The sequence below is a fragment of the Primulina eburnea genome, chromosome 1 (genome assembly GCF_022965805.1).
Source record: "Primulina eburnea isolate SZY01 chromosome 1, ASM2296580v1, whole genome shotgun sequence".
Taxonomy (NCBI): Eukaryota; Viridiplantae; Streptophyta; class Magnoliopsida; order Lamiales; family Gesneriaceae; genus Primulina; species Primulina eburnea.
The window spans coordinates 4,008,067-4,031,803 of NC_133101.1; the positions used below are offsets into that span (position 1 = coordinate 4,008,067).

General features: G+C 36.0%; 4 protein-coding genes across 18 annotated transcripts; 2 read left to right on the plus strand and 2 right to left on the minus strand.

Annotated features, from left to right (window-relative positions):
* Nucleotides 1-540: 540 nt before the first annotated feature.
* On the plus strand, nucleotides 541-6,767 carry LOC140822855 (uncharacterized). 2 transcript variants are annotated; one of them, XM_073183772.1, is made up of 6 exons: nucleotides 541-784; nucleotides 2,157-2,260; nucleotides 2,784-2,861; nucleotides 3,010-3,081; nucleotides 3,690-3,784; nucleotides 5,530-6,767. In XM_073183772.1, the coding sequence occupies exons 1-6, from the start codon at nucleotides 761-763 to the stop codon at nucleotides 6,111-6,113; spliced, it is 957 nt and encodes a 318-aa protein (XP_073039873.1). In that variant the 5' UTR covers nucleotides 541-760; the 3' UTR covers nucleotides 6,114-6,767. The 2 variants fall into 2 exon arrangements, with proteins under 2 accessions (XP_073039873.1, XP_073039881.1); XM_073183780.1 differs by having other exon boundaries at nucleotides 554-784; nucleotides 2,146-2,260.
* A 286-nt stretch (nucleotides 6,768-7,053) lies between these two features.
* Nucleotides 7,054-9,820, minus strand: LOC140822866 (uncharacterized). Its single transcript, XM_073183793.1, has 3 exons — nucleotides 8,641-9,820; nucleotides 8,397-8,545; nucleotides 7,054-7,398 (listed from the first exon to the last, which is right to left on the minus strand). The coding sequence occupies exons 1-3, from the start codon at nucleotides 9,563-9,565 to the stop codon at nucleotides 7,183-7,185; spliced, it is 1,290 nt and encodes a 429-aa protein (XP_073039894.1). The 5' UTR covers nucleotides 9,566-9,820; the 3' UTR covers nucleotides 7,054-7,182.
* Nucleotides 9,821-10,307: 487 nt separating this feature from the next.
* On the minus strand, nucleotides 10,308-15,420 carry LOC140822872 (uncharacterized). The gene is made up of 4 exons (XM_073183805.1): nucleotides 14,317-15,420; nucleotides 12,064-12,473; nucleotides 10,750-10,819; nucleotides 10,308-10,659 (listed from the first exon to the last, which is right to left on the minus strand). Exons 1-4 carry the CDS (start codon nucleotides 14,967-14,969, stop codon nucleotides 10,575-10,577), a joined length of 1,218 nt encoding a protein of 405 aa, XP_073039906.1. The 5' UTR covers nucleotides 14,970-15,420; the 3' UTR covers nucleotides 10,308-10,574.
* A 2,422-nt stretch (nucleotides 15,421-17,842) lies between these two features.
* On the plus strand, nucleotides 17,843-22,266 carry LOC140822878 (ribosomal lysine N-methyltransferase 3). 14 transcript variants are annotated; one of them, XR_012116060.1, is made up of 7 exons: nucleotides 17,843-17,948; nucleotides 18,026-18,410; nucleotides 18,497-18,693; nucleotides 19,328-19,586; nucleotides 19,863-21,827; nucleotides 21,879-22,018; nucleotides 22,226-22,266. XR_012116060.1 is itself a non-coding variant. In XM_073183870.1 (7 exons), the coding sequence occupies exons 1-6, from the start codon at nucleotides 17,935-17,937 to the stop codon at nucleotides 21,270-21,272; spliced, it is 1,479 nt and encodes a 492-aa protein (XP_073039971.1). In that variant the 5' UTR covers nucleotides 17,843-17,934; the 3' UTR covers nucleotides 21,273-21,316; nucleotides 21,683-22,266. The 14 variants fall into 14 exon arrangements, 4 of the variants coding, with proteins under 4 accessions (XP_073039971.1, XP_073039982.1, XP_073039963.1 ...); XR_012116059.1 differs by having other exon boundaries at nucleotides 21,897-22,018; XM_073183870.1 differs by having other exon boundaries at nucleotides 19,863-20,465; nucleotides 21,252-21,316; nucleotides 21,683-22,266.
* The last annotated feature ends 1,471 nt before the right edge of the window (nucleotides 22,267-23,737 follow it).

Below are 23,737 nucleotides of genomic sequence, written 5' to 3' on the forward strand. Positions count from 1 at the left end.
AGTGGTAGTTCATACTCAACAATTCGAGTCCAAAGCCACAGAGAAGACGAAGGAGATGAATTCGACGATGCGCATTATGGGATGCATGGAAGAAGCAAACAAGCATGAAATAGGTGATGGAGGAAATAAGCAAACTCAAAGTAAGTGGTTCAACATTTTCTGAATTCTTAGCTTGGCTAATGGTTCTCATTGGGCTGAGATTACCAAACCCACCGTCCAATTTAAACATTATTTATTAATTTTTACGAGTAGTTGTCTTCTAATTTTTATAATAATAAAAAAATCATATTTTTGATATAAAAAATAATATTTTTTATGAGTTAATAATATAGAAGATTGTGATCGTCTCACAAAATTAACATGTGATTATCTCACAAGAGTTTTTGTATATAATCAAATATCAAAATTATTTTGGTGTTTTCAAAAGTTATTTGATAAAAAATCTAAACAATAAATAAATTTAAAGGATTGATGGTTAATAATATTTACCTATTGGGTAATTTTATTATTGACACAAAAAAATTTGTTTTTTTTAAAATAAAAATTTCAAGAATTTTGACTTGGAACGAGTAAAATTAAATTCAACCCAAGTGGAGAGGAATACGATACCAGCCTAATCCAATTTTATCGATCACGGAATCTGATCGACTGAAATTGACGCTCATCCGGCCATCGGAATTGCGAATTGATAGGTCAGAATTGAGTTGTCGGCGGAGCTTGGGGCTGAAATTCACCTGTAGAGTTCCAGAGGTTCAATTCGATGAGTGACACCCAATTTGCGATGGTCAGCGCTCAATATCTCACATAAATGCTTTGCTTTCCCTTCGTTTTTAAATTATCTTTGAAAATAAAATTCTGGGCATTGTCTTTAGCATATTTTCCTTGGTTCATGGTATTAATCACATTGCTTTGTTGGAGACTTTTTTGTTGTTTGTTTTTCTTTAGAATTAGGTTTGATAATTTGGATTGTATGAACAATCTTGAGGGCTAAGACTGGTGCTCTTTTTGGTTTAATTTCAATTTTGAGCCAACCCAATATACCTGGGGAAAACAGCAGCACAGTCTGGCCAGGTTCTATCTAAACTTATTGTTATCATGGCTTTTAGGGTTCATTTTTCATTTAATATTGTTGTTTGTGTGACCTTTGGCATCATCCATCTAAGGTTTCCTGGGAGGTGGGTTAAAATGTTTGGAACTTTGTTCTTTTACATGGAACGATTCATTATTAATTATAAATTTTTACTTTTGGAAAAAAAATTGTTGCTTACGTGCATTCATACTTTTTGTGACGAGCCGATTTGTATTCGTAAGTATTAAATCATACAAAGATTTGACATTTTAATCAGTGGTTGCAACGTAGTACCTGACATACTCGCATACTTTAGATCAGTTTAACAGAGTAAAATTGTTCTCTGGTTGTTTTGAGATATCGTGATTATGTGTTAAATCTATCACATTTTAATTGACATGATCTCTATTTGTATAGTTTATTGCCCAATCATGAAGATCTTTTGTTGCTGCTCGATGGACGATGGAATCTTATGAACTTTAAACTGAAAACCTCATTTTATATTTTCATGTTCAACTTGATGGCGAGTGTTGTATACTAATGATGATTGCTAGAATCATGTTTAAAATCTTAATTACAATAAATTTCTTATATGACTCTAAAGTGATTTAATTGGACCAATTTCAGATTGTATTTATCCGTGTATATCTTACCAGCCACATAAAGAAACAATGATTGTGTTCTAAACTCATTGAGAACAATTACTATTTTATGTTTTTGGTTATCCGTGTCATGGACGATGTCTTATAGACAGATTTGATTGAAGTTTGTATCATGTTTCTTTTTACTGACGTTCCTAATATTCAAAATCTAATAGATAGATACTAGAAACAATGCCTATGGATGTTGGGAGCCACAGAATCTCATAAAGAGAATAAATCAACACTATGTGCAGCTGTGTTTAAGAATCGTGGTTGAAATTATTTATTCGAAAAGTTGTTAAAACATAAGTGAGCATGATATATGAACATCTGTATGGAGATTAACAAAGTGATTTATCTTGTCTCAAACATTCTTACTTTTACATGCATGTGTTGAAATGTTTTTTACCCTCCTACTTGATTTTCTTATAATAGCCCAAATGTAGGTTGAAGAGTTGGCTTCTCTCGTTCGAGATAATATTCCTTGCAAACATCTTATTTTGTCAATGGAAGAGATGTTGGTCAATTTTATTCAGGATGATGGTACAAGGTAAAATAAGTTGATGTATCTAGTGGATACTTTGGGAAACAGAAATCTCAAATTTCCTTTGAATTTACTTCATGATGTGTTGGAAGATGAATCTGGATGTAGTCGAAATCACTCGAGCAAAAGATTTGGTGAATATTCTTCCTTCCCGAGTCAAAGGGCGATAAAGATGTGATCATCTGCATTCCTAACTTTCTCCCTCCAATTTACTTTTGCTTCTTGAATCTTGCCAATTCATTTCCTCAGCATCCTCCTCCTAAAAGAAAATTCTAGGCCTGAAGAATGTGAATATCATTAAATTATTATTTCTTGAACTTGCTATTGTATTTCAACCAAGCATTTTGAGAGGTTATCATTCCTCTAAGTCGCTAAACTTATAGTTCATTGTCATTCATAAATCAACATGAGAGTGGCTCTAACTTGTTGCAATTCCTATTCATCTCGTTCACACACTGTTGCACAACCTTTGCATAAAATTTCGGTTTTATTCAGAAATATTGAGCAGAGTGAACTATGCTGTATGCAGTTTAGATGGGGTGCTTGAGCTGGAACCAATGAATCCTTATAACCGCCTGCTCATACACCGTCTTGCTGAGATCTTCGGGTACTTCTGTGTGTGAAGTTTTGAATGTTTTAATCAACCTTCTATTTGTATTTTCTTGTTGGGCATCTTATTTGGCTGCTAGAGATGATGAACTTCAACCCCAGTTTAGGATTATGGGGAATACATAATGTGTACATTACCATGACAGATTTTCTCACAACTCTATTGGTGAAGGGGAAGACAGGCACTTAATTTTGGAGCGCTGCCCAGAGACATCGATGTACGTGAAGTGAAATGTTCATCTTTTGTGCGTTCATTTTAATATGTCTTGGTCGTATTTTGACATCAGTTTTGGACTTTTGCGTGCTGTAAATAAATGCATTAGTTGATTAAAATTTGAACTAAATTATGCTGTAATCCTTTTATTTTCTTGTGATTAAATCCATTTTACTTTTAAAGACTTGAAACAATTGATAACATTAACATTGCCTGAACTAAAGTGTAGAAACCGGAGTTGTACCAATTATAGTCGGACAATTTTTCTTTTTGGTGGTGGTGGTTGTGGATACTGATAGACATGCATGTTATCTTATTTTGTTTATATTTCGTTTTTGCTTCTTGTTTGACAAAGTAGGTATAAACGAACTTTGGAATCCTAGTATTTCTATTTACATTGTTCCGTTTATGATAAAGCTATTATTGATTTGTAGTCAGTTAAATTGAATATATAACTAGTTTTGTCTAGTGAAGCCTCTTTGTTGGGAATAGTTTTATTTTCTTAATGACAAAGAAGACCACATACATAGATTGCGAAACTTGATTATGTGGAGTAATGACTTTTGTGGGGTGGCCTTTTTACATGCTCATGATCTATTTAACTAATTGCAGACCTTCCATCCTCGTGAGTGATTTATTGTGGCATTCCATTGACGTGCAGTCTCCAATGGTTTTGGACATATTTAAACAGAAGGTTGTTATACAAGGTGAAGTATCTGTCTCTCGCAGCAAAAGCTAAGGCTTAGTTTGGTTTGGCTTTTGGGTGGAATCTTTACTTCTGAAATGTCCAACCATATCTTGGACAGAGTTTCAAAACTATTTTTTTATATACATATAATTTTTTAAAATCAATCTATTATGGACTTTTAAAAAAAAAAACATTTGAAATAATTTTGAAAGGATAAAAAAATCAAATACTTTCAAAATTAAACTCCGGCAGATACTATTCACAACTATAATTTTCTGTTTCTGATATTTCGTATGGGGGATTTTATTCATTGATGTATGATATACTCTCTTATGTATAATCTGAATATGCTAAAATTAAACTGATAAAGCGAGCAAATATATATATCATTGTTGCACTTTTGTTGGAAGTACGGCAGACTCGAGCAAGATCATTTGGGATGTGAATAGTTCAATTTAGTAAAATTTGCAAGATTTAAGCAAGTTTTGTACCAAATGAAAATTTTCATCTCCAATTGATATGCCGAAAGTGCGTAAATCCCCCTAGATCCTGAATAAGGATCTATAAATAACATCCACCAAACGCAAATGCTTCTTAAAGCTGGTAAACATGGGAGATTTCTCGGGGTTGGGCGGCATTGAAAATTCTGTGGTGGGTGTCAGTTATTCGAGTCCACTGATCTCCAAGTGATGAACTTAGCCATGATGTAAATGTGGTCAGGTCTAATATTTACAATTTTGATCTTAAGTTGGTTATTGGCTATGTTGCATAGATATGGGTATGGTGATTGTATCAATAAAATACGAATGCGGTGATACGAGAAATTTTGAAAATATAAGATATGACATGACTAAGATCACCCAAACCCCAATTCCTTTTTAAATATTTTCCAATTAATCTTAAGAAATTTCGATTTTTTTTCAATTAACCCCTAATTTTTTTAAAAATATTTCCAATTTTGCCCAAACGTATCTGAGCCATATCCATGGCATGTCCTCGCCGTGTCCAAAACGTATCTGACTTGTCTAATCTTAAAAATGTTGACGACACACGTATTGACGTGTCTTATCCGTATCTGTGTGGTGTCCGTGTCTGACACTTCTATTTTTTTTAAAGTGTTCGTGCTACACAGGCTATTGGTAACAAATTCTCCTCTGTTCAAACAGGATGTATACTTTCTAAAGAAAGTAAGTTCCAAGTGAAATATAATTATGTTGAGAAATTTGAATTTATTTTATTTGTTCAAGTCATTAATCAGATGTGTACATGTTTGTTTTTCCACAGACGCAGTTTATGGGTATGCGTCTAGTGACTTGTCTGTCATTGTTTAGAAATTGGGTGCTTAATGTAACTTTTCAGGGGCAGTTTTAAGTTGCCCCTTTTGTGGGCTTGTTATAATCTGATAAAATTCTCAAAAACTCATAATTGCCATAGAGTTTGAATGACTGCACTTGTGCTAAAGAGGAATAATGAGTGAATAGCTCCCAAAGTTACACAAATGGTTTGCATCAAGTTAATTTGGCAAAAGGACAGAAGGTGGTGCCAAGAGAAAATGTTCCTTCTTTTGAAAAGTTGGAATCTTTTAGCTCCCGTATTATGAATCGATGAGATATCATTACGGTAGATGTTTGTCTTTCACGTATAGACAATTAGCCTGGGATAGCACTCCGGTAGCTCTTGTCGCGGCATCATTCATTCATTGTGCTTGTGTTACTCACTACCATTTTGACATTATTGTCAATGTTAGTTTTTGTATTCTCTCAGATCAAAGGGATTATTCTGTGACGGAGTCTTCACTTGAGGAGAGAAGAACAGCTTATTTGGCTGCCCGGGAAAGAATTTTTTCAGAAGATGCGTGTGACGTGAAATTGGCAAAGAATAGACCACGACATGATCCTGTGGTTGCTCGCCGTATGATAACTCGTGCGCTTGGCCGAACAAATAAGGCAGCTAATCATGAATTCAGTTTGAATGCGGAGTATGAACGTGCAGCAAAGGATGTGAAAAGCCAACTCAATGAAGCGGGGGTCATCAATTCTAGCGCTGAGCTGGAAACAAAATTACCGTCTGCCAAAAAACATCCAAGGTCAAAGACAACGTCAAAGGTCGAAAAGTCAAGTGGATCTAAATTATCAGATGCAAGGAGCAAGGTGTCGCTGCAAACAAACAAACTTGTTCAAACGGAGGAAGGTTCTGCAGTTGGGAGAGCAGAGAATCAAGCCCAAGAAAGAAACTTGAGAAATGAGCATGTGGGAACTGCAAAGAGATTATTTGCTAATGCCTTGGGGATTCATCGAAAAGATGCCAATCCATCCAGCTATAATGAAACCAAGAAAACCGACAGCTGAGCTAACTTGACGTCCAACTTGATACTGTAAACTGGATGACGTTCAAGGGTGCTTGGAGGATTTTGCAGGTAGTTAGATTTTGGGTTACGTATCCAGGTTGTGACGAAATCCAATTGTAGAGCTAAGGTGGGGTGTGTTCTTTGTTGATTATACCTGTGTGATAATGCTTGCTCACAACGAGTTCTTCCTCCGGAATGTTCTACTTAGATTTACATTTTACTGATTTCTTCCATGAAAATGTGTATCCATCTGTTGCAACTTCTACCTTTTGTCATATGTAGTAAGCTAGAAATAGTCTATACGGCTGTGCAGAGACAGATCCAGGAATCTAGGGAGCAGAGCAAGATTGGGAGAAGATGGTAAAACTTGAATATTTTGAAAATTGTAACATGATATTTCCATTTGACACTTGCATCTACTAGGTTCCACCCCTGCAGCTATTGTTCCAGGTATAGATAGGCTCATTAGCCCATATGAAGAAGATCTCCAAGTTTGATAGGGGTGAACAAGTTGTTGGTCCTTGGTTTGTTGAGTGATTTTACGTAGACAAGTTTAATATCAGTGTCTTTACTAGCCAGTTATTTTTGGTGTCGTTTGTCAGAGAAATGACTCTGTAAAATGTTCCACTTTGGTTTTATGTAATGGTTTTCACTCGTGTATGAAATGTTTTCCTTCTTTTTTCTCAACTCTTTTCTTTTCCATCATTTTCTCCAAATGATATGCTTGTAATTTGGCAGATAATGACCCTGACTGGGTGCTTGAATGCACTTTCTTCAACAAAGTATTCGTGGTTTTTTGAACCAAATATGCCGGACGTAAAAAAGGTCCCAATGCTGTTAAAAAGTGTTGTTTCCTATTTTTTGCTTCCAAAGGCCGGCAAAGCGGTGCTAATCAAAACTACTTTTCAAATGAATCAAGAACATGATAGGTTCGGACTATCTACAATTAAAACGATCATTCATGCGATGCTTTGACATATCATATTGAAGTACGTGTATAAAAGTACGAAGCACGCACACCACACAATCCAACTCAAAGCTAGTACCACATGAAAAGGGAGGGGGGTTGATTATTTTACACCAATCACAGACATGAGAAACCGAAGCTTATTGTTGAACTCCGTGAGTTCTGATGGATCCTTGACTAATGGTGGCCATTCAATCCCTGTGAATGCATACAACTCCTTAAGTTCTTCAAAGTACGATGGATGCCGTGGGGTCTTGAACCCAACTATCGCTCTAATCAAATCAATCTTTCTCCAAATCTTTTCATCTTCAGATGATCCCTGTGAATAAGAATACATGGCTCATGATAATAAGATCCTGGAAGGCTCGCCAAAAAAAGAGAAATTCCGTAGAAGGGAAAAGCCAGGCACTTCAACTTTCCAATATTCAAATTGCATAAAAGAATCGTCCAAGAAAGGCACTCTAATAAGTGCACTGGTATCCTTGTTTTGGGTTGAATTTTACTGGTGCATCATAACATAAGAACAGTGCTGCTTCATCAAGACCAATGATCAAGTCATCACACATAGTTCGAAGCAATTTAAACAGACTCCTCTAGTTTTCCAAAGTTTTGGACGACATACACGACCTTTTGAATGCATAAATCTTTACACGACATCCAAATTACACAAGCAAAACAAGTCCACGGAGTATTGAGAGGTGAAAACAAGGTATCGAGACATGCTCCAACATCAATGTAAAACTACACCTTGTTTCATGTGTTTCTGAACCTACAGAAGTGCCGGGGGTAAAAAAAATCACAAGGGGTACTTTGTAAATCAAGCACTGCTACAAGAGACTCGTAGGAATATCACGCAAACACACTATTATCCTCAAATTACACAATTCTTGAAAGTGCAATTTTGATAGCTGATAAATTGGTGTATATATCCATTCTTACAGTCTTACTAACTGACTAACAAGTTGAATCCACAATTTTTGGCATGATAAAACTTCAGACCTCAGAACTCGTCTCCCATACCCAATCAAGAACTTCTCCATTCACAACATCTACTTACACAGCACTAGAGCATAAACGAAAGTGAACCACAAGATGAATAATGCATGTGAGAATAGAAATATATTATCAAGAACAGTTTCATTACCAGCTCAGAATACTCTGCCAAGAAACATGAATACCTATAAATTTCTATAGAAATATATTATCAAGAATAGTTTCATTCATTCATCATCGTGATAGAACGAATATTTCAGCAGATAGTTAATGCAAACAATTATTTCACAATGAAGCTATACTAAAAATTATTGAAAATCTGACCTCAACACTCTCTGCATCGGAAACAATTCTATCTCCTTCCAAACGGTGTGCTTCCTCATTTTTCAACTCAGGCATGTCAACTAAAGCTGCCTCATCCAAAGAATGTTTGCTGCCATCTGATAATACCATTTTGGAATGCTCCTTATTTTCTGCGAACAAATCAACAAACAAATTAAGCCAAAATGACATCGAAAAGAAACAACATATAAAACCTTACTTGAGCCCTTTCACTTGTAAAACATACCTGAACTTTCCTTCAACTCCGAAGGTTTCTCTTCTTGTTTTTCTTCTTCTTCTTCTTCAGCTACTTCTACTTCTCCGACTGCTGTCGAGCTTTCAAGACTTCCCATATCGGTAACGGTACCTTTAGACTTGATAGAGTCCCTTGCAACAGCTTGCTCTTCCTCTCTAGAAGATTCCATTCTCTCATTTGCAATATTTTCTACTGCGACGACTTCTGGACTTACAATATCGGAAGAGCTGGCCTTAGATTCTTGCGAGAAATCCTCAACTTTCTTATCTCCCCCTGAGTGTGCTTTCCTCTTTCTAGAAGGTTTCAGTTTCCTCCAAATTCTCCTTTTCCCTCCCTTCTCAGTTTCCTCTGGACCAGTGACATCTCCCCTTATATCACCTAGATGTTTCTTGTCCAGGTCCTCTGGATTTTCAGCTTCTACACTTTCCCCACTCGCGACATGTTTTTCACTCTCTTTCTCCATTAACTCATCATCCTTAACTTCAACAACTGGCAGACTGTCTTTCACATTTTCTTCTACATCCTCAAGACCCCGTATTTCTTCAACAGTTGTATATTTCAGCTCTTCTGGTCCACTATCTCCTTCAAGCAGTAAAGGTTCATTAGCAGAGTCTATCATGACCTGAGTCGGCAGCAGCTTGCTCATGAGCTTCTCAGTGCAGGCATAACTAGCGTAAATGAATCCAAAAGGCAGCGAGAAAGTGAACCCAAGTGCAGAAACAACAAGAAGAGGAGGAAGAAGCAGCGGAACAGATGAAACCACAAAGCCCGTGACCACAAGCTTCTTCCCGAGGCTGAGTCCTTTGTCCAAAACATAACCCATTTTGGTACTCTTCTCACTCGAGCCTCCGTCTTCTTCCTCTGAATAAGAACAAAAGTATTGGGTTTCCGGCTCGATGGGTGGATTGAGCTCCATGATTATCAGCAGATTTGGATTCAAGAACAATGACTACAATTCATGAACACCAAAATTCAGCTGAAAATCTTGAATTTCATTCATCTGATTGTAGGTGATGATCTTCAATCTGACGCTGCATGTGGGGTCACATTCAGGGAGACACGCGTTGCAGAATGAAACGTAGAAGTTTGCATGAGCTCGTGTGGAGAGGCCAAGCGGCCTGCTACCATCGCATTTCTCGTCTCTGTTCTTTGTTTAGTATATTGTTATAAATTAATTTTTAATATAAAATAACAGTGATTTCAATTGGTCAATTCATTTCAATTATTATTTGAGAAAACATTTTATTATATAATTTTTTTGTTATTTGGTTTTGTGCGTATCCCAAAGTCTTAGAATAATATAATATTTGATCTAAATATTAAATTTTTTTGATAATATCTTTAATAAATTTGTAGTTTACCTGTAACCAACATATCTTAATAAAGCATTCTTTTACCTTCATCTATTATTTTGAATGTTTAAATGATCATATTATATGTAATATAATCTAAAATATTATTATAATAGATATACACGAGAGAAGACGGTAGTTAATTAATTATATAATAAATTTGTGAACCTTTGTACTATATGAGAAGTGATAATTTGGTTTTTGTTGCTTGTATGCTCTAACCTGAATGGTTACTAGTCTAGGGTAGCTATTAGCAATACACTGGAGCTATTGGATATCTCATCTGAACACAACCAAAGTGGTCGATAACAGCCCAAATAATCATTACACAAAGCTTCGTATACGAAAGAGGAATGACGTCGATACACGCTATTCGGCATGTCATATTTCGATGCGACAATGACTCCATACTGGAGCAAGCACGCATAAATACAACTTAAAATAAAAGGTGTAACAAGTTTGTCGCCTAACTTACGCAACAGTGCAGAAGCTTGTGAAAATGGATCAGGGTAAGGATTGAATTCCGTGGGATATACGTATGTACACAAAGAAAAATAAAACCGCGGGGACTTCTTACTTCAGTGAACTAGTAGCCAACTGCTGCCGAAACTTGGGTCTTATCGTTACCACACCAGGCCTGGTTTCATCAAAATGATACCTACACAATAAAGACATCGAGATTTCGGCACAAGCTGATGCGTCAAAAACTCCCTTAGATCACAATACAAAAGAGAACGAGAGGTTTCACCTGTTCTCATTGAGAAAGTTTCTGATAGCTGACGGGAGAGCAGCTGCTCCCCGGCTGTGATTACCCTTACCTGGGATAAGCTGAAGTGTTAGTGTTTGTTATTCATCTAGGCCTTATCTTGAGCTACACAATTAGCTCCCCTTATTGCAAACAACACCCAAAAAGGAAAAAAAAAGTTGCTGATTCTGCTCTTATGTAATTGATTTCGGTATATCCACATATCATCAATATTTGAACAAGCAACACATGTTGGCATAAACAAATAATCTCGAAATGGCTTAACATTATGGAAAGTTCATCTCAGCTTAAAGTAGAGATGATAATTTAGAAGCATAAATCATACTGTAGTGCATCTACAAGCTCATGGCATAACTTCTCGTGCAACACATAAATGCTAGACATGCTAGCTTCAAGAATCAAATAAATTGGTTCTGAATCATCTATGTAGTAGTGAGAACAAAATCTCCCAGCAACCCCTGATATGCAATCAACAAATAGCGTATCCAGAAATAACACTAAATTCATTGGAAAGACAATGAAATAAATATTGAGGCGATATTGACTCTTACCAATGTAGGTCACCATCAAATTTGGACCAAGATTGCAATGGAAATAATTATCTTGGACGCACATTGCTTTTAGATATTTTAAATGACAAAGAAGAGTTTAAAAACATGATGTATATCGAAGCACGCTTTTGTCTCGAAGTTGAGTCATATATGATGATAGTCATGATCATTGATTGGCTAAAGCAATAAAACAAGAGCCTTGGATGTCATTGCAAAACCAATATTTCTATGCTACGGGGAGGATGGCTACTGGATTTACACTTGGTCCTTGGTAACAAAAATCCAGATGAAAACTTTTTAAGGTTATTAATTGACATTGAAATAATGTGAGGGTATGATTTCCTCCGCATCAAAAACAAGTCATTAGCATTTTCAATTTAGATTACAGACAGAACATGTGGTCAAGAGCAAACAACACAAACTTTTCCCTGACAAATTGCCCGGAAGTTTTCTTTTATTATTGTGAATTCATGATTAAAAGTAATTTTCATGCCAAACAAACTAATGTCAAAGGTTCAAGATGATGTTTTTTTCCCTGAGGGCATATTTGAAAGAGGTGTTTCGACAAACAGAACTACTGGAAAAAGTGAAAATCAATGTTTAACACAATCCCATTTCTCAGATGTGGTGAAAAAAAAGACGATTTTATATGCTCGGGATAGATTTGGCAGCATGGAGATACAATCCAGAAAATAATTTTTACCAAAATAGTAGCAACCACAATTTATTCCCCAGGAAAGGATACCTGTAATCACTTGTAATAGTACTGGCCTCTGCCTCAATGGCTGGTGCTGCATCCCAAACTTTTCCTTCTTCACATGATTTAAAGATTGCAGAGATTCAGGGAGCAATACGCTTGACTCCTTGTTGACATCACTCAGAGTGGCTAAGAAATTTGAGGACACTAAAGATTCCACACTTTGTAAATGCTCCTGCAGTGCTAGAACAGCTTCCGTTGCATGAAGACCATGCAAATCCAGCGTCCATAGATCATTTTTAGAATTCCTGGTCGCTAGGATTTCCTTCGCTGCCTTTGTATTAAGCTTCTCCGCAGCAGTCCAACGTTCTTGAGCTTTGAGAGAGAAATGACGTGCGGATAAATGATCTCCTCTAAGGTATGCATCATTCGCAGCCTTAGAATAATGAGATGCTGATCTGATTTAAAAAAGACAAGAAAACTTTGAGCAACGACCATAACAAGGGACACATTTTAAAGCCAGTCTGTTGTAGAAGTTCTCCCTTGCTCATAAAAAAAAAAAACTTTCAGCCTTTGTGTCAATATAATTGGCAATATATGGCTTGTATACTTTGATCAAAAAGATGCATTATTCACACCAATTTTCAAGTCAATTTAGCGCAATTGTATGGATAATTCCTACATTCCTGATCTCCTTTAAGGTATGCATCATTCGCAAGCCTTAGAATAATGAGATGCTGATCTGATTTAAAAAAGACAAGGGAACTTTGAGCAATGACCGTAACAAGGGACACATTTTAAAGCCAGTCTGTTGTAGAAGTTCTCCCCTACTCATAAAAGGAAAAAACTTTCAGCCTCTGTGTCAATATAGTTGGCAATATATGGCTCGTATACTTTGATCAATAAGATGAATTATTCACACTAATTTTAAGTCAAGTTAGCGCCACTATATGGATAATTCCTGCATTCCATTACATCAAAACTATTTTATGTTAATTTATTCTAAAAAACATTTCAAAACTGTACAGGGTAGTCAACGATTTGGAAGAAGTACCAAAAAACTACAAAATGGTTAAATCAGTTTAAGAATATTTCTGACTTCTTTTAGGGTCACTTAAACCACATTTGCTTTACGTTAAAGTAGGAAAACTAAAAACAAAGCATTGAATTTTGATATTTATTTACGTCTTATGACTGGGGACGGATGCCCGCAAGGATAAAATAAATATCACTAAAAACAAAGTATTGGATTTTGATAGTTATTTATGTCTTACGACTGGGGATGGATGTCCACAAGGATAAAATAAATATCACGTTGCATGCAGACAGATGTACTCCCAGATCTTGCAATTCACGAGCTTCAAATATTTAGCAACGTGGGCCAGAAAAACGGGAGACCTATCACGTGCATACACATAAATCCCTCGGAGTTAAAATAGAAAAGGGTAACTAGCAGTGATTTCTGACTGGGGACGATCGTGGGTGCTGTCAGTAAATTTAGTCGTCAACTGATTTGTGGTTATTAGAAATCTACAAGATTTGTCCCAGAGGTCTAAGGATCAGAGCTCTATTCTTACATTTCATGGTTATCAATAACTTTACAAGACTTGTACCAAAGGCCTAAGGCTCAGCAAGGCTCAATTCATGTGCTTCAAGCCCTCGACGCAATCTGAGGTGTACGATAACAAGTGATTCAATCCTAAAGCCCCAGTCCTAATATGCTTTAAAGGCTCGGGACAAGTATAGGGATAGTAAATTCAATAGGAATACAAAATGTAGCAGTTATATTTTGCTCATAATGCGTACTCATTTTACTATCATTTATAGAATGAATTGGATTATATGTAAGCAATATGCTTTCAATATTTATATTCTAGCATATCATCTTTTATGGCGCTTCACTGTAGCACAGTGTGTGTCTTGCCTTGCCCCTAGGCTCTATGAATTTGATACTCATGAGCCTTAGTTGTCCTTGCACTTCAAACAACTATATATGCATCATATTGTGAACTATAACAGGCTCGTAATAGAGAGGAACACCACACAAGTGATGGAATATTAAAAGATGACATTTGAACTGCAGATGAAAACGAAATTCGCTGATGAGGAATATTTATATGTGTTATACTGCTCAATATAGGATAAGAAAATAATGGGTACAGATCCTTACTACAAATGAAACAACAGCCCTGAGTCTCATATTGTTATATATGATGTAAACCCTATAACTAATAGTCAATTCGTGATGTGCACACAACGTGATATAACCAAAAAAAAAAAGGGATCAGTTGAGATGATTACCTTATCATTCTTACTGCGTCTTTTCTATGAAATAGATAAACATCATCCTCTTCCAGCTCATTCTCAGGTTCAATAGGTAAAAATCTAGCTAAATCCAGCGACGGACAGAAATAAGCATCAGCCTTACATCCTATGTTACTGTCTTCAAAATATTCATTATTACTAAAGCCCAAATCAACTCTCTCCCCAAAAGGAACATCTTGAAAGGCAGAAGATGTGTGTCCATTCCCATAATTTAATTCATTGATATTGTTATCTAAACCAGCCAATAAATCCTCAATAAAGCTCTCATTCATCAAAGGTGAAAAGGCTTCAAGTCTATGATCAGTCTGATCCTTGAAAGAAGTCCCACGGCTCCGATCACTCGAATCGCTAAGTGCTACCGGTCTTATAGAGTCGTGATTATCAGGATTAGTTAAGGAGGGAAAATTCATGGAAGCTGTGACTGCAGATGAAAAGGGTTTTTCTACAAGGGCCTTGTTTTTGTTCAATAAGCTTCGTGCACGAGTAGAGGCACCCAGTACGGGATAAGGCTCAGCATCCACTTCACATTCAAACCCTTGCTGCCTCCGCCGTTGCTTGAGGTCAAATTCTGCCCAACCTGAGATTCTTTTACTGCCATTCCCATGGCTTTCACTAGAAGAAACATCCATCCCCTTACTCTTCTGATCAAAAACACATCGCCGTTCCACATTCAACAGTTAGCCGCTAAAAGACGTAGACTTTTGATGAAACACCCTCAATCAAATAACATATATCAGGAAAGGATTATAATAATTCACGCGACGCTACGCGAGGATAAACTATAGGTATTTCCCAATGCGAGAAATTAAACAAGATAACAAAGGACAAATCTGAAAGAAAAATAAGCAGCAGGACCATACGCTACCAATTAAAGAACAGTAAGAGAGGGGGAAGGCCGTATCGGTGGCGCGAATTGAGATATCACCCGACGGCTGATGCGACGAGCGGCGATTGATGGGTGCGGCGTTGGGTTACAGAAGCTGCAAGAAAGATCGAAGACGTAGTCAACACAAGGAAGGAGAGGGAAGAGATTTGTGGCGTGTATGGTTAGATTTTTCTTCCAAGATTTATATTTGAAAATGTGAGCCACCGTGATTCAATTATATATACATATATCAGCTCTATATATATATATATATATATATATATATATATATATATATATATATATATCCTTTTATCTTTTAATTTATCTTATTTTAAACATGATGATTTGTTCCAAATTTAGTTCGATGGTTCAAAAAACTCGAGATTTATTATAATCTTCCTTAACGGTTGAGTTATGATTCATGGATAACCTATTACGATTAGGTTTACTGTTAATCAAATAGTTCGTGGGCAAAACTTGAGTTCAAATCATTTCATGTTATGAGAAGGATAAAAACTATCAGACTACACCGAAGAAAAGTAATGACCAAAATACCCTTGATTTTAAATATCAAAATTGCAACTGGGTCTTTTAACGTCATTGTTCTAATTTCTTCGGTAGTTTCCCCCAAAGCCAAGTCCATGAAATCAGCTTCCTGCCCTTGCGGAGCTGCATCATTAAACAGCCATTTCTCCAGCATACCAAGGGGAATTTGCGTTTCTTGCTCATGTGTTTGAGGTGTGAAATTCGCAGCATCAAACTTAGCATCCTCGTCCGCTGAAAACACAGAGATATCTGAATAATTTGATGAGTTGAAACTCAACATTCTTGTGCAGATTGTTCCTTCACTCGGGCTCCAACTTGATCCAATGGAAAGGTTGTGGGCTAAAGAAGCACCCTAATCGCTCTCATTTATACCGGCTTTCCATGTATTCAGATATTTTTTTAGTCCATTTTTCGAGCAAACGAGCTATGTTTTCCGCGCTGGATGCGTATGTGGTGGAAGGAACTGTCTCAGTTTGTGAAGCAACCGGATAGATTTCCGAATCAGGGGGTGTTTTCGGGTCTGATTTATCGATACATAGAGCTTCACACAAGGTTTCTGTTGGCTCTTCGCTTAAGATCTTTCACGGATTTCACATCGGCTTTCAATCTTCAGGGACGAAGAAAAAGGAAATGGTTTACAATTGGCGTGTGGTTTTTCGGAAAACAGGCTGTAGTTTTGGGAGGAAGAAACGATAATGAGAAATAAATTAAATATTAAGATGAAGGGTATTTTGGTCATTAATATATTTATCATGATTTTATCCATCTCATTAATTTCACACCATACATTATATATCTTATCATATCAATCATTTATCAATCAAATTATTAATCACTCAATTATCACATCCTACAGACCAAACGAACCATTGATTGACTTTATTTTTTATTAGATTTTTAAAGAATATGATCTATATTTTGAAAATTTTTAATATCTTTACTATTTTATAACATGTGATTTGTTTTCGGCCTAACTTGTCTCAATATAAAAACACAACAACTTATGTGAGGCGGTTTTAAATGTCAATTTTATTAGACAGATCTCTTATTTGAGATATCCATAAAAATATATTATTTTTTAATATCAAAAATATTAATTTTATTATAAATATTAGTAGTGTTGAATCGTCTTAAGGATAAAGTTTATGAAACTGTCTCAAGAAATCGACTGAATCTCTAGAGATCTACTGAAAAAACAATAACATATATTAGAAAGGCAAAAAATGTGAGATTATTGAAAAACAGAATACCCAAATCAACTTAATAAACAAACTAACAATATTTTGAGCATGTCTCTTGGGTTGAGAGTTTTTGAGTTGGTTCTTATTCGGGATGGGTTCAAGTTGAGCAATTTTTGAATAATATTATTGTTCAACTCAACTCAACACACCTGAATTGACACCCCTAATTAAAACATTACTCTAAAATGAAGGGAGACCCTTTATTTAATTAAAGTTAATTCAAAGGTATTCACCGGTGTTCAAGACATAAGTGAGACCGATGAGTATTATTTTGATTTCACCGGTTTTGTACAAATACACATGAAAAGTTATCAGTTGTACCATATAATCACCTATGTGTACACGTGTGTGTGGGCAGAGATGTAAACGAATCAAACTATTTGTGAGCTATTTGAAGCTCGATTCGATAAAAGCTCGTTTAATGAGCTTCGTTAAAATAAAAAAACCAAACTCAAACTTTACAATATTCGGCTTGTTAGCTCGTGAACATATTCGTTGGTAAGTTCATGAGTAATCTTTTAGATAAAAAAATAATAATTTTGATATTTGATTTATTGATTTTGCATATTATTTATGAAATATATAAAAAAAATTATTAAATTTATTTATTATAATAAATTTATAAATTTTAATAAGAATAATATATTAATTTTTAAATATATAATTTATTTTTTAATTAATTTAATAAAAATTTAAATGTATAATTTATATTTATTAAATTTGTTTAGATTCGATAAAAGTTTGAATAAGATCGTGAGTCATACATATATTTGTTAAATAAAGCTCGAGCTCGACTCGATTATAAATGAATCAAATTCAAACATTCAAAGTTCGGCTCGAGTCAATTATATCCCTATCCGGTTTGTGTTGTATCTACGCAGGCTTTCTCCCAAACGTTCCTTAGTCAACTGCTGTCTCCGCCGTACATCCCCGCTTGCTATGGCGGCCGCCAGGTAAACTGACAGTGTTTCGTATACATTGGAGCTCTTCAAATGTATGCTTGTCAAACCTGAAAATCATTTAATTGCAGAAGGATGAGAGGATTCAAGCGGTGGATGAAGCGCGAGGAAGTGGAATGCAGTGACGCACTTCACATCTCCCTATCAGTCGAGAGCGGAGGAGCACCGTCCATTTCGGTCAAGGCATCGTGTGATTTGATGGAGGGTGACGTCGTCGCCACCATTCCGAAGCGGAGCTGCCTCACCGTCAGAACCTCGGCCGCCAGCCGCATCATCGAAGAAGCTCAGCTCGGCGGCTATTTGGGCCTGTCCGTGGCCCTGATGTACGAGAGAAGCCTCGGTCCACAGTCCAAATGGTTCCAATACCTACAGATACTGCCCTCCAGAGAGCCCATTCCGCTGCTTTGGTCCCTCGCGGAAATCGATTCCCTCCTGTGCGGCACTGAGATACACAAGGTCAGCGGCGGTGTCTCTCCGGCTTTCCATTGTGCGTACATGCTTCTCAGTTTACCGATTTCATTGTGGGGTGAAATTTTTGGCAGATAGTTAAAGAAGACAAGGCTTTGGTGTATCAAGATTGGAAGGAGTGTATTAAACCCCTTCTGGGTTCAGCTTCCCTGAAACTGAATCCCGATTTTTTCTCAGTGGATGAATACTTAGCGGCGAAGAGCCTGATTGCTTCAAGGTCCTTCCAGATAGATGAGTATCATGGTTATGGAATGGTTCCTCTGGCAGATCTGTAAGTTATTTTACTAATTGCAAGCACAACTGAATACAATATTTATGAATTACATGTAGAAATTATGTTTGGTGAGTCTGCTAGTGTGGTTTTCAAAGGCTTGTTCGATAGAATAAAGTTCACATTCCGATGTTTTATATATAAAAATAGAATATAGTGGGACTTGATGCTTTCTGGAATAAAAGAATATAACATCTTGTCCAACAAACAGTTCATGATATATTTCGGTAACTTATTTCAGTAACACAGAACCAACATATAGCTCATGTACTTTCAGAAGAATCTAACCATGCTATTGCAATCATGATCACCAAGTCCTAAATGTCTACAGATTTTGCACAACTATCGATCTGTGAGATTTCTCTAAACCTGTTCATTACTGGATTAATTTCACTTAAAGAAGAAACGATTTCAAACTAGCAAAATACTTTGACATCGAGAAAAGGAATACCAAAATATTAAGAGCTTGTTGAGTTAATGTACAGCTTTCCTAGATAGTGTTTTCTTTGTTCTCTTGTTCTAGACCCGGTGCTAAATTCTATATGCTTAGTCACGTCTTTCATCTATTAGAATTGCCTTGAAAGCTGAAAGAACTTTATGTTAATGGAATGAGTTTGCTATGTGCCATGACCAGCTTTAATCACAAGACAGCGGCTGAGGATGTACATTTTACATCTGTATCTTATTATTCAGAATCTGATATTGACTCTGACAATCAAAAGCGAGATTCTGATGGTGAAAATAACGGAGATGATGAACCCATGGTTCAGGATTTTCATTCGGAAATGGGAGGTTTTAGGAGCGAACTAGAATTTGAATCATCTTCAACTTCAGGAAATGACGTGATGGTTATGCAAATGATCATTTGTAAAGATGTAAATTCTGGATCTGAGGTAGGGACTACCGCTGATTGCTATTCTCGTTTGGTCTTTTATAGATTTATTTTGAGGCTAAAGTTGAACTTTCCATAATTTGAACACCACATCCATAAGATTTCCACTCCCAGCTTCTCAGCCTTGTCCACACATTTGTTTACTTTCTACTGTACTTGGTGTCGAATAAAATTCAAACCTGGGAATGCAGCAGTTTTTATTCGTATGCTTATTTCATTTATTATAATCTGGGATTTCGCTTACTTTTTGATGTTGCTTCTGTTGACTGCATTTCAGGTATTTAATACCTATGGATCTTTGAGCAATGCTGCGCTTTTGCATAGATATGGGTTTACGGAACCCGAGAACCCATTTGACATTCTGAACATGGATCTTGAAATTGTACTTCAGTGGAGTTCGTCAGTGTTTTCATGTCGCCATAGCAGAAGAAGGTTGTCTTTATGGAGGAAGTTGGGCTATTCTGGATGTGATAGTCAAAACTCCCAATATTTTGAAATATCATTCCATGGGGAACCACAAGCAGAGTTGTTAGTTTTACTCAACATAATCTTGTTACCTGAGGAAGTCTATCATGAACTTGAGCTTGCATTATTGGCTGTGGGAAACTCGAAACAAATTACAAGCAGACTCGTTTTGGAAAAATATAATTTTCTAATTGTAAAAGCTGCGAAATTAAGCAAGGAGTTGTTACTAACACGAAATGTTTGCCAGGCTCTTTTGTCACTCGCAGATGCTCGAGAACAATTTTACGGTTCGAATTCTTTGCAGGATGATATAAAGTCATTTGATGAGCGTTGTCAAGCCACAGAGCATAAGTTGTATCATTCTCTGAGGCTCCGTATTTGTGAGAGGAGAATCCTCAAGAAACTTAGATCTTATGCTGCATCCAGTGTTCTAAATGGCGGTCGAGGCGGCCGCCTAGGCGGTGCCTAGGCGGTAGGCGGTCCTCGACCGCACCGCCTATGCATGAGGCGGTTGTTTGAGGCGGTTTAAGCGGTACGGCGGTGGGTAGGCGGGTCGAGGCGGGTCGAGGCGGCGAGCAGGCGGGGCGAGGCGGGGGCGAGGCGGGCGAGGCGGCGGCGAGGCGGGTGAGGCGGGCGAGGCGGCGGCGAGGCATTCAGTCAAAATTAGAGAACTTGAAGTGCTACATCCAAGGAGGAGTGCAAGGAACATCCCCATTAGAGAACTTGACGAAGATTTACATACATCGGAGGAGGAGAATGAAGAAAATGTTGATTTTGAGTCCGATGATGAGAGGATCATGGATGTAGTAGATGATGCATATGTAGATGATTTGGAAGATTAGTTATATTTAGTCTACTATTTGTTCTAATGATGGATAATTGATTGAAACTTAGTTTTTTGGTAAATGATCTTTATTAATTAATATGATGATGAATATGATGATTGAAACTTAGTTTTTTGGATAATTAATATGATGATGAATCTTTATTAATTGCACATTATCTAAATGATATTATATTTTGTGTTTAAACATTATTTAGTTGCACATTTACATGTAAATGATTATATTGCATGATTACCTATAAAAAAACACTTAAAAAAATTCAACCGCCTAGGCACCGCCTGGGCACCGCCTAGGCGGCCGAGGCGGTAGGCGGTCACCGACCGCCCCGCCGCCGCCTCCCGCCATTTACAACCTTGGCTGCATCTGGTCTTAAATAGCTTGGAGAAGAAAAAGAGCAAGCGGGTGTGATTGTTTTGTTAAGGTTCTAAATTGTATTTACCAATGATCTTGCCATTTTTTCCTGGCATGACCATTTTTTCTGTCATGACCATGTCGCATTGCTTTATTCAATTTAGTCATCACTCATCAACTTACTTTTGTGAATAACACAAGTGTCTGCAATTAACATTGGACTAGCATCAAGCACTCCGGCAAGGTAAGCGTTGTTAACATGCTCCTATGACCTGGAAGTAAAAATTAGTTGAGTTGGCTTGAATCAGTCTGGTTTCTTGTAAATTGTATGAGGATAAAGGCCATAAAAATGGTGATTGGAGATTTTACATGTTCTGTATGAAAAGGCCTGGAACCGAGATCATTTACCTCAAGCATAGTATTTTTGTTCTTTCAGTGAAGGATACAATGAAGATTTTATCAAATGGGCTAGTAGTCTTTCGTAAATAGTACTGGATGTGCAAATGGTTCTTGCAGACGAATGTGTCATTATTCGTTCTTTCCTTTCTTTCAAAAACAAAGAATGTGTCCGTAAATATCAGGTATTTAAATTTCAACCGCGTGCTGTGATTTGACACTAACTGTTCATTCAGGAAATTGTTTTTTTTAAGGTATCGAAGTATTCTACCCTGAACATCTCCACATGAAGAGGAAAATGAATCCAGAGCAGACTCTATTCTACCTCAATTATTTTTTTGAAGCTTGGTGTGCTACGCCAACTTATTCGTATTAGGTCGTACCGTAATTCCCCCCTTCCCCCCTTTTCTACACAAACTGATTTCTGTCTTCGTTGTCCCTGTTCTTCACAAAATTTTATTAGTTTGATGTGACCCCTGAATGCTTTGAGCCTGTCAATTTTTGTAATATGTATAAAATTAGTTCAATCTGGATAGCTGGATCATCTAATTTAGATTTTGTTTATTCTTGCTGGAACATTTAGATGCCGATAGCAACAAGTGCTTTCATGCATTTTCTGATTAATATATGGTGATTATTTCTCCTTATTCATCTTTTAATTTGAGGTTGGCTAAACAAATCACTGGAGGTTTATGCAGGAGACAACTTTGATAAATAGATTTCAATTCAATGTGCAAGTGGATGCATTTTTTCTGTTTCCAAAATTTTGTAGCATAACTAGCCTTCGTATGGCTGCTATAGAAACTAATACATTTTGAATGTGGAGCTGTCATTATATTGTTGATCCCCCGCACTTGATTTTTGTTTCCCATGAAATAGGATTCTCGTCGATATAGTGTGTAATCTTTCTTGGATATCTCGAACACTGAACACCTTATTCTATGTTCTGTGTTTTTAGATTAAACTTGCTGTTTTCCATCTTTCCATTTTACTTGCATAGAAGGACCTTTTTCGAGCAAAATTACTTGTGTTGTGGTGGCACTGATCATTCATTTTGTGGTCTGAGACTCTGTGTACAAGTGTTAATATATATTATTAATAATAAATTATATATTGAATAATAATATATTATAAAATATTAATAAATACATAATAAGATGATATTTTGTTCTATCTATATTATAGTATTATGTGTATATATCGATAAAATTAAAACTCAATAAATCAATCATATACACGGGTAAAATATATTTTAATATATTGATAAAAAATGCATATTAAAGTTAAATTACTAAGTCGAAAAATAATGAAACTGAAACAAAATTCTCAAATCAAATACATAAACTTTTAACCGTCAAAATCACACAACTAGGGACAACAGATGGTGTTGGTACTCCAGATTCTTTTGTCGTATATTCAAGTCGTTCTTTTCCGATATATTTGTTTTTGTGTGGTTTACAAATTTCACATTGAAATCTTTTTCGAATTCTTAACGAATTAATATCAATTTTTTTCAAAAAAAAAAAAACAAAAATAGTGATTGGGGTGGACTCCTGCAACATATATTTATTTTATGGGTGAGTCTGATGCGAGACCATCTCACAGATCTTAATCTGTGAGACGGGTCAACCTTACCCATATTCACAATAAAAAGTAATACTTTTTCATGGATGACCCAAATAAGAGATCCGTCTTATAAATACGATCCGTGAGACCATCTCACACAAATTTGTGTCTTATTTTATTATATTATATTTCAATAGGATACAACTATGATATTGATTATGAAAAGTAATGTTATTTTTATTATATATTTTTTATGTATAATTAAAATATTGATAATATTTGGGTATATAATTTATTGTATTAACTAATAGTTCTAATATTTGAATACAAAGACTGTGATATTTATCATAATATTATTTTTAGATAAGTATACTCTCTTCATAAAAATTAATTAATAAATTATATCGAAAATACAAATGAGTACTTAATTGATTCTAATAACAATAATTGGACTTGAAAATAATCTATGGTTAATAATAAAAGTGACTTTAAAATTTGATCATATATCAATTAAGTCTTTTACAAATAA